Genomic DNA, 11,085 nt, shown 5'->3' on the forward strand with positions numbered 1-11,085 from the left:
TTAGTCCTCACCCTCGTCGGTCTCTTGTTTTCAGAACTCAGACATGTGCGCTGAGTACCCACTGAGTGCCCCAGTCAGAGTCCGGCTAGCCGCCCTTACAATAGCAACCCAGGGGGCCTGGGACCCTCCAAATTTAAATAGGGAATACTTAAACACATCAAACATCAAAGCCTTTTAAAGAGTTGGAAAGCAAACCTCTAATGATGGAATTTCAGACTGAAGACCAGACAGCTCAGCACAAATTCGGAGAGTGCGTGAGGCCTACTCAGCCCCCTCGAGTCACGTTTCTGGACGACAGCCGGTACTTACTGGTGAGGACATCTGGGAAGGTGGTCCTGCGTCCTGGGATGCCCAGGGCGGGCCCACGGCCTTGACATCACCTCCGCAGCCTGGAGAGGAGTCATCTCCCATTGTCTCTTCCCCCTTTCCCCACGTTATGGCTCTTCTCCTCTGTTCCTTCCTTCCCTAGGCATTTTTGAAGCATCCTCTAGGTTCCCGATTCTACACCAGACATGAAAGAGATGAGGAATTGCAAGTGTGTGACGCTGTCCTATCCCAAGCATTATGTCACCCTTGGCAGAGGTGACAGTGGGGTGAAATGGAGCAGCAGACAACTCTCTGTTAACTGCCATGAGTGTCTTAGCCCGGTCTACACCACTTCCCCAAAAGAGAAGAAAGCCTCCTAGATAAAAAATCTGTGCTTAGCCAGGCACCTATGGCTCATGCCTGTAATCCCAGCATTTAGGGAGGCTGAAAGGGGAGGATCACTTGAGGCCAGGAATTCAAGACCAGCCTGGGCAAAATAAGAAGACCCTATCGCTTAAAAAAAAATGAAAAAAAAAATAGCCCGGGTGGAATGGCACATACCTGTGGTTCCACCTACACAGGAGGTTGAGGCAGGAGGATTGTTTGAGCCAAGGAAGTCGAGGCTGCAGTGACTAGCTACTGCACTCCAGCCTGGGCAACAAAGTGAGCCCTCATCTCTTTAAAAATAAAATAAAATAAATAGAAGAACTGTGCTTGCTTTAAAAAATACATTTGTCTGATGGTGAACTTGCGTTAGTTTATCAAACATAATGTATGAGATATGTAAGTATACATATTGTATTATTGTGAGATAATAATGGTATTATCTTATCAATAATCATTGTATTATCTTTTTTCCTCCAGGGCTCTGCCTGGAAGAAAAGATCAGTTTACCCAAAATCAGGAAAGTTGCCGGTGTTGGGGCTCTGTGAATGTGGGGACCTGTGGTTCCTTCCACTAATTCCGGGAGATGGTTCTCCTAACATGTGGATGTCCTGGGGGGCCCTGGCAAGACTGTACATAGAGGGCAAGCTACCGAGCACAGTGCAGCCACCTCATCAAATGGGGCACACAGGCTAGCACAGTGAGCATCTTTGCAGCACACTTGGTGACTGCAGACCAGGGACTCATCCCCCACTTTTACTGAGTTGCTAAATTCCAGTGTTTTGAGAAACACAAGAGAAAGGTTGGTGGGGGTCCTGGAAAATAATTTTGTAAATAGGGGTTGAGCCGCTTGTTGTTTCAATTAGAAAAATGAAGAAAAGTTTCATTTCTTATATCTGAATGTTGTTTCATTAATAAGAAGTAGTCATAAGCACCTTTTGTTTTGGAGATTTACCTTACTAAACACTCACAATATCTCTCCTCATTATCTGGTCACCAAATTCATTCAATCATCATTCATATATCTATTCATCTGATATTGGAGAACCTGCTACAGTCATCGTGCAGAGGTGTACAGTGGTGACCAAGATGTAGTTCCATGTTCTTACAATTCTTACTAGTGACCTGGATAGGAGATAAGGAACCTCGGTGAAAAGGATATTGACTGGGCACAAAAAGTTTGGGGTTTTAATCCTAGTTTTATCCTTCAACAGCTGGGCATCCTTGGGCCAACTGCACAACCTTTCTTGGCTTCCCTTTCTTCATGTGTAAAATTGGGCTAAATTATCTTTAATTTCTTACTAACTTCTAAAATACTTTACTGAAGGAAGAAGACATATACAGCTGATGTAAATGCAAGTGGTCTGTGTGTGTGTGTGTGTGTGTGTGTGTGTTTAATGAGGGCATAGCTGGCTCCTTTATTAGGCTTTGGTTTTTCTTCATTTATCTGATTTCCAGAAATGAGAGTGAAAATACGTTTTATTTTGCTTCCATGTGTTTACTCATCTAAAATTTCATATATGAGGAATTAAGGCTTGTGGCCTTAGCTGACAGAGAAGGACAATGATTATTATGTCAAAAGCAGATGGTTCTACTGTCCCTCAGTCTAGGATTGATGTGGAAGCCCAAAGGTAAATGAGGGCCTTAGAGAAAAAGAGACTTACAAGGATATTATGCACTTGGGGTAATAGGTTTATTATCTCTATATCCAAGTAAGCCTTTATTGATGTCTGTCAAAAATAAGAGACAAGATTACAAAAACTATTTTAGCATGAACATGAGATAGCTGCAATAGACCAATACTTTGCTTAAAGACTTCAAATAGAGCACAGAACCTGAAATGGCAGTTTTCAGGTTATATAGATATCCAGACAATGAGATCAACTCTACATGGCAAGCAACACGTGGCAATAGAACACCATCAACAGTTTCTCACTGGAGGATGGAAGGAGGCTTGCTGGGGCCTGGGGCCACTGGTGGGAAAGGGTATTAAAATCTCATAAATCCTCCATATCTTTTTTCCATCTCGGGAACTTCTTTGGAGTAACTTCCGTCTTCTTCATCCGAGGGCAGAGCCTCAGCGAAGCGCTTCAGGAAGCCTCCATACCGTTTCTGGTAGTCCATCCACCACTCCGGGCGACCCACTCTTCTCATGAAGCCCCCATACCGCTTCTGCAGCTCTTTGGCTTCCTCTTCCAGTTGAGGGCTTCTCTTTACGCCTCTCATGAAGCCCCCATATCTCTTGCTCACGTCTTCCTCATTGTCACTGCCATCCTGGTGGTGGCTACGTTCTCGGTTGTCCCCCGTTTCCAGAAGCTCTTTTAACAGATCTGAGGACTTGGCCAGCGAGTCGTCCTCCTCCGCATCCTTCTTCATGAAGCCCCCGTACCGCTTGGCGAGGATCTCACTTCCATTGGCCTCTTCTTCTGGCTCCATGGGATAAAGCTCATTCATTTTCTTCATGAAGCCTCCGTACCTTTTCATGAAGCCCCCATACCTTTTGGCTAGCAAATGGCCCTCTTCCGGTTTGCTGCTTTCTCTGAGGGTGCTGGTGCCGTCCTGAGGAAGCTCTGGTTTGGACAGCTGCAGGAGCTCCTTGCAGGTTTCCCAGATTTTCAGAGAAGGCAGTTTTCCTTCACATTCCATTACGCAAGCCTGGGAAAACAGTTTGATGTCATGAGAAAAAGAAGCTTCTCTGATTTCATTAACTAAATGAACTTTTTGTGGACCAAAATAGGCTTGCTTAGACATCATAACTCCCTTATTATAATGAGGTCATCTCCAATTTCTTATCACGACTTTTCACCAGACTGAGCAAGCAAATGAGACAAATAAAATCAGAAAGGCGAAAGTGAGAGGAGCTAACTGAATCCTGTTAGGAATCTGCCTTTGGATTTAAAACCCGTTGAAATTTTTAAAGATTTTTAAAGTTTTTCTACCCAGTTTTAACTTAGATAGGCTACCTTCACAATCTAATTTCACTGGATAATTTTCCACTGCTGATATCATTTTGTTTGAGAATTTTCTAACCAAAAGGGAGAAATTTTTATTTACCTAATAAGGGACATTTCCTCAAAATTCCTTTTACCTTCTTGTGTTACAAATAAAATCAATATTAATAACATAAGGGTCATTTTCTTTCTTGTGTTAATATTTTACCTAAAATGGTATCCAATATTCCTGCAAGTACTTTCAATCTTCAAAGAAAAACAATTTAAAAATAAATTTATAAAGAAAGACATCCTAAAAACTCAATTTAAATCTTATGAATTATTTGCATTCTGATACATTAGTTTGTTGAAAGTACAGATCTTCTGTTTTTGCCTTTTTTTCCTTGCTGGATATAACAGATTTTATTATCTTGAACAAAATGTCTATAACGATGAGATCAGATATAAAATTGTACAAATGCAAATGCACAAATTATTCATTTATTTTCTTCACATTTAGTCACTGTTGTACAGCAAAAGTATTTTTCAATGTAAATCATTGTATTTGATAAAATAGGAATCATCAGCATACATTCTTTCCTTTTTCTTATACAAATATTAAATTCAAAATCATGGTAAGTCTACATATTTGAATGATCTTAAGATTTTTTTTCTATTTAACAGATCACTTGGGTACGATAAAGAGAGTAGTAATATCCGAACATTTACAAAACATGCGTGATTTTTTGTTAGCATTTCAGGGTTTCTTTCATACCCTTCTGAAATCTAGAGCCCAGGTTACAGACATTTAATTTAGACAGAAAGGCCAGGCTCTTTCTTGGCATTTAAAAATATACTGGTATATTAAGTGATGTTAAACACACATATTATTTTCACGATGAAAGAAAGCATTTTATTAGTGCAACAAAATCTTGAGGGCATATATTTAGCCAGCTCTTAATGAGTATTTAAGCTTTGTGTCTGAGAAAATTAAATATATGACTATATAAAAATCGAAAGATGATCTATTCATAATTAAAATGTCCTATTTTATTCCTGACACATGATGAACAAAATAAAATATCATCAAAAGTTTAAGTTGTTCAAGGGGCAATAATATTTCCATTCTAAAATTGTATCTAAAGGATCTTGTTGCTAAAAACTAATGTTGAATATTTTGCATACTAATACCAAAAGATTATAAATGTATGTGATGTGAGATTCCTTCAAAACCAAATAGTAACAAATATCAGAATAATGTGCTGATACTCAGGCATTGATTTAATTGATGGCTCCTACAGCCATGTATACATGTTTTGTGGTATTTATCACACTTTTTGTGGTACGGCCAAGATCACGTTAGTTGGGAAATTCTATTTGGACATCAGGCATAGTATGCCTGCTCATCTCTGCATCCACCACAGTACCAAGCATAAGTGTCTTTCACATGGTAGAACCTCAATAAATACTTATTATATTGATTTCACTATTTTTGGCTAGGCAACCTCATTTCTTATATGTCTTTTGCATCAGAGCCAAAATCCCAGAACTGCTGTAATTCTAGTGAGACCATCACAAAGAAAACCTTTTGTCACTGAGACAATAACAACCCTAAATGTAGGCTCCACCCCAAATCGGTTATTATGCAAAATGCCTTCTTATGAGACTATTTTTATTGATGGTTGCTTATTATATATTTTTTTCAAGTTGCTAATCCTACATGTACCATTCCATCATCTGGATTAAAGTAATGATAATAGTAATAAGTGATAACAACAAAAGCATAAAAAGCAGTGAGGAAAATTCTGGAAAGAGCAGCCTCCCTCTTCTCCTCCCCCACAATCCTGCTACATGATGAGATGAGGGTAAGAGAAGGAGAGAAGTCAAGATATGAGGTGCTACCCAGGGAAGAGCTAGGTGCTACACAGTGAGCTCTGCTTAAGTTCCTCAACAATGCAAAAGGAAGATTAATAGCATTTTGGGAGCTTGGTGAATCAAGCAGATTAAATATGAAAAAACCATTTGAATACGTGTTGTTAAATGTCAGTCATATTAATTCACTAACACATAATTTAAGTAAATATGATATTACTTTGGGGTCAGACTGTGCAATTTGAAAAATTAGACTAGAAGCCATGTAACCTTTATTCAGATGGCAGAGAAAGCTAGGGGAAGGGGCTGAGCCCCCCACATGTCGAGCAGGCAAAGCTCAAAATATGTGTGACTGGGTACAGGTCAAAAAGTGCAGTCTTCTATATGGCATGTTTTGGGTTTCTCTTCCTCCTTCTGTGTCTAAAGTCCTTTACCCACAGGATCTATCCTTAAATTTGTAGCACTGGCTCAATTTTTAGGCATAGCTTAAAAGCTCATGACTACAGGAGAAAGAAGAAAGATGGGTGAAGGGAATTGTTTCCCCTATTGAAGATGGAACGTTTTTTCTCATAGTTTAAATATACAACCTTCTTATGTGTCTTCTCTTTAATGCCAAGTTACCACAGGTCAAACAAACATTTAACCTGAATATATACTGCAAATGTTTGGAACCTGTTCCTTAGTTTTCTCCCCCTTTCAAACATCTGCGCAAGGTAAAATTTCCTCAATTCCACGCGGAGCCTAAAGCAGCTTTGATTAATACATTACTCTCTATGAGCTTTTTAAGTCATCACAAAATTTCAACAAATTTCAAAAACAATGCAAAGGAATAGTCAGGAGAGCTGGTTTAAGTGAAGCTACCTGAATCTCAAGATTGGAGATTCAGACTCAGCAGAGCACCAGAGGTGATTCCAGAGCCCATGGGGAACCATGATCAGAATGAAAATTATTTTGTCCTCAGCGTTTTTTCCCCCCAACCCCCTGTAGTGTAGTGTATCTTTGGACTGTTGTCACCCATTGGACACTGGCCACTTCTCTTGTTCCCTTCTCATAGCCAAATTAAACTGTTGTTTTAGTTAGCATTACAAAAGGGCAGTGGAAACAAGTTGAATTCCAGCATCACTGGCTTGTGAGACAGTTATGCACTCTTTCCTGTCTACTGTTATTTCGCCTTCCTCTCTCCGTATCCCTTTGCCATCCCTTTGCTCTCTTCTATTTACAGGTGAGAGTAGCGAATGAGGGACCGGAGGTTAAGAGAACTGGGAAACATAAATCCAAAGAAAGGCGCCGAAACTGTCGCTAACAAAAGATTACATTATTTGCGGGAAGGATGGGAACATGGCTGCATGCGGAGGGGCTCTTAGCTGGGATATGTTAGGAATTGGGGGTGACAGCATCTTCCTTCTGACAGACCAGCAGAGAACCCAGTGCTATCCGAGGTGCTGAACAGAGCACTTCTCGGGGTTCCCGAATTCCCAGGATTTAAACAAACTTGGTTTGTGCGGCTACACAGCCACCCTTACCGGTCCCCAGAGAGTCGCGGGTCCCCAAAGCTGACAGCCAGGGCAGGACTTCAGTCAGCGTCACAGGAACAGCTGAGACACCCAGGTCACCGCGAGCTCGCGCCACTGCGGCTCCGACCCGGTGAGAGCCACCATACGCGCCGCGCGGTGGGCCTGGGGTTGTCCGCGGACTGCCGCGGAGACTCGGTCCCACACGGTGCGCAACACTGGCCGCGCGCAACACTTACCAGGAAGTTGATGTCGGCGGGGCGCACCAGGCGGTAGCTGCACGTCGCGCAGTCCTGGCTGCATTCCGCCCGCACGGTCGCCAGGAGCCCGGGGCCGAGCAGCAGCAGCCAAGTGCAAAGTCTCAGGAACCGCGCCATGGACTGCGAGGAGAGAAGGACGCGCGCTTGGAATCTGCCTGCGCGCAAAACGGGTCCCTCTGCAGGACCCTGGCCGCGACAGCCTCAGCAGGGGATCGTCGAGCAAAAGCCCGTGGGAATGCTCCTTTCTGGGGCCCCGCCCTCCCGGTCGACAGCTTTTAGGGAGACCCGGGGACGACTGAGTTCGCCTCCGGGCTCCCGGGATGGCGGGGTCACCCCCAACACGAGGCTGCCCGCGGCACCCGGCTGTTTTCTTGGGCGTCCGCTGCCCAAGGCAAGATTCTGAAGAGAACGCCGCAGAGCAAGGGCAAGAGAGCGGGCGCCCGGGGAGGCAGGACATTGACTGGGGTCACAAAGAACCAGGGAATGCGGTTAAGGAACCCATGCCATAAAACGTGGAGGATAAGAGGGCGGGCGGACGTCCCCAGACCCGCGCAGCAAAGACGAGTTTCGGGCAAATTCACTTACGTTGACGCTGTTCGGATGGAGCAGGCCGACTGGAAAACCCGGGTTCCAGACAGGACTCTAGAGGAAAGGGAAGAAGGTAAGTGTGAGGAGGGCGGGCGTCGGGGAGAAGCGGGCCCGGGTTCGCTGGCGGGCTTGGGCCTCACCGTCGCGGTCCTCAGCGTCCCCGCGGGGTCGCTGGCCAGGCTGCGGGGCTCTGAGCGCCTGCCTAGCAGTCCCGGGGCTTAACCGCGTCTGGAGCCACTTTATAATTAGCCCCAAACCGAAGGAGGCGCGCGCGCCCCAATCGCCTGCGGGCTGCAGCTGACGCAGGCCCTACGCCAGCCCCGAGCCGACGCCTCCGCGGGAGGGGTTGGCCCCCCAGCAGCCGCGCGCTGCTCCCCCGCCGAGGGTGGGGGTCATGGGAGAGGGGGCTTGGTGGCTCCCCTTACGGCCAGGTGAGAAACCCGAGGCAGTTAGGAAGTTTGGGGAGAGTGAGATAGGATCAAGTTTCTCTGCAAAAAGTCACTGAAATTGCACCTTGGGGTGCGGGCTCCAGGAGGGAGGAAGCGAGGTTGAGGCGTTTGGAAGGACAGATGGACTGGCTTAGACTTCTGGAATGTGCTAGAGACCCAGCGGGCCAGTGAACCTGCCGCTTTCCCGCCTTCTCCCTGGGCCCCCTCGCGGGTCCCAGTGGGCACCAAGCACAGCCGTCCGGAATGTCGTCATTTAGCCTCCTGTCCCCATGCTTGACTCCCAGTTCCTTGCTGCAGCATCTAACAGCGTCAAGGTGCACAGTAGGTGCTCAATTAATGGTTACGGGAAATGAACGATTGAAACTTTCTGGGAATCTTAAAATCTCGGGACAGTGTTTTCACCTTTCCAGTTAGAGAGACCCTTGGCCAAGCCTAGAAGCAGGTAAACCCTCAGGTTCCGGGTCTGCGCGCTTTTCAGCCACTGTGGGAGAGGAACCATGTTTGTCCAGCTCCTCAAGGGCTCCCAAGTCGAAGACCCCCTGCCTCGAGCGCGCTATCCAGGGTGTCCTGAGGGTGTTCGAAGAGTGAGAGGAGGTGCCGGGGCGGGTGTAATGTCAGCGTGCCAGGAGTGTGGTGGCAAGGGAGGCATGAGGAACGCTCTACCTGGGACACCAAGGCTTCAAACATCTTCTCCACAAGGAGGGGGCCGAGGGCACTCGGTGGAGGCTGGGACTGTCCATTAAGACACTTTCCCTCTTCCTGGATCTGCAAAGGATTGCTAAGTGGCAAGCTGCTTACATTGCCTGAGGCCTCAGTTTCCCTATTTGAAAAATAGGCACAGAGGTAATATACCATTCATAAGGTTCTGGAGAGAACCAAATGAAATAATGGACGAAATATCTTAGCGTTGTGTCTGGCACTATAGCAAGCCCTCAAAACGTGTTCCTTCCTAGCCATCTGTAATCCGTCCACCTTTCCATCTGTGGCCGTCGTCTGCTTACTTTACATCTGTCATCGATGTTTCCAATCCATCTATCTCTCCCAGACCCAGGGAGAAATCATAAACAGTTCCTGGGCCCATACATAGGGAAAAGGTCCCAGGGCTTTCCTGGTTTTCTGCGTCCTCTCCAAAGGACTGATTTCTACCGTCGCGAGGACTTACCGCCGAGCTGCTCCAGCGGAGCTCGTGCCACGCTTTATGTCCCAATATAGTCGCTAGAGGGCAGCGCTCTCCTGCGTAGGCTGGGTTTGCGGGGACTGGGGTCTCGGTTCTCCGCAGGCCTCACTGTGCGGGCTCGGGACCCAAAACTCGGATGAGCACCTCCCGGAACACCGCCTTCCTCATGGCTGGGGCATCCCGGCAGTAAGGTCGGGAAAGTAGAACCCTAGCGGGGGCGGGAGTATCCCGGACATAGCCCTAGGAGCCAGCATTACCTCTGAGCAGGAAAACAATGCTTTCCGCTTTGGGCTCTTCTCATCATGGGGCCCCTTGCTAGCTCCTTACCCTCTCCCCAAAGCAACAGAGAGCCTCTGTCTTTACTTAAGAGTTTCCGTGCTGCCTGGGCTTTGCAAAGGAAGCTAACTCCACTGCGGCACTCAGTGCGAAAGTAGCGCATAAACAGATTCTACCTAAAATTAAAGAAAACTTGCCATAGCTGAGCACTTGCGAACCTGGGATCACCTAAGAACGTTAAACATACAATTAGGAGAAGGAGGCTGATGGGAATGGGTGTGGTGTGTGTGTGTGTGTGTGTGTGTGTACGCTTGCATTTGAAATGACCACACCACACGATGAGTTTTGAGGGTACACAGCGTGCAGTAGTGGAAACGACATTTCTGCATTCTGGCGACACAGAAAGGCTCCTTAGGATCTTAGAAAAGTTGAAGCTTAAGTCTGGAAAGGACTTTAGGGATAATTTATTCCACTCACCCATTGCACAGCTGGTAAAAACCAAGACTCAGAACGTCCAAGCAATCCGCCCGGGCAGTGGGCGACCAGGCTTTACAGCCTCTGAGTTCCTTCCCTGACCCCTATCCTCTCCTCTTCTCTCCCCTCCCCTCCCCTGGGGCTGTGGTGTGATCTCATCTCACTGCAATCTCTGCCACTCGGGTTTAAGCGATTCTCCTGTCTCAGCCTCCCTAGTAGCTGGGATTGTAGGCATCTGTCCCCGCTCCAGGCTTTTTGTATTTTTAGTAGAGATGGGGTTTCACCTTCTTGGCCAGGCTGGTTCCTTGAACTCCTGACCTCTTGATCCACCTGCCTTGGCATCCCAGAGTGCCAGGATTACAGGCCTGAGCCTCTGTGCCCGGCCAGCCTAGTTTGTTTCCTTTGAAACAAGTCATGTTTGCCCTGAGTTAGGGTCTCTTGGTGAATTTCCATTTTCCCCTGGGGCTTTGTAAATGTTTGGGCAGAGAGAAACAGAAAAGGAAAGAGAGGCACCTCCTAGAAGCAGTGCAAGAGTACCTAGTCCTCCAGGAGACCTTCCCAGATGCTTGGGGCACAGTAGTTGCTTGGCAAATGTGTGTCCACTGGCTGACTGACTGAATGAATGAAGTGACAGGAGGTCGACCTTGTTTGCCTACTCCAAATCAGTGACATCTATTCCCATCATCCTCCCCCATCGACCTGAGAAACTGAAAGTCATTCTGGTGGCAATGAGTTGTAAGAAATTCATTTTAAATGATCTTTTAAATATTTATCAAGAATGAGTAGACTTTGCAGTTATGATCTGGGAGAAAGCTGTTCTAGAAATCACATTCAAAAAGGGAAGGGGCTCTGTCTTGA

At 46.3% G+C, this 11,085-nt stretch overlaps 1 protein-coding gene across 1 annotated transcript; it reads right to left on the bottom strand.

The window, feature by feature from the left end:
• Positions 1 to 2,361: 2,361 nt before the first annotated feature.
• PENK (proenkephalin) lies at positions 2,362 to 8,152 on the bottom strand. Its single transcript, XM_032296139.1, has 4 exons — positions 7,992 to 8,152; positions 7,849 to 7,905; positions 7,243 to 7,383; positions 2,362 to 3,345 (listed from the first exon to the last, which is right to left on the bottom strand). Exons 3-4 carry the CDS (start codon positions 7,378 to 7,380, stop codon positions 2,680 to 2,682), a joined length of 804 nt encoding a protein of 267 aa, XP_032152030.1. The 5' UTR covers positions 7,381 to 7,383; positions 7,849 to 7,905; positions 7,992 to 8,152; the 3' UTR covers positions 2,362 to 2,679.
• Between the last annotated feature and the right edge of the window lie 2,933 nt (positions 8,153 to 11,085).

Source organism: Sapajus apella, unplaced genomic scaffold (genome assembly GCF_009761245.1).
Source record: "Sapajus apella isolate SASKATOON/1434 unplaced genomic scaffold, GSC_monkey_1.0 scaffold35, whole genome shotgun sequence".
Classification (NCBI taxonomy): Eukaryota; Metazoa; Chordata; class Mammalia; order Primates; family Cebidae; genus Sapajus; species Sapajus apella.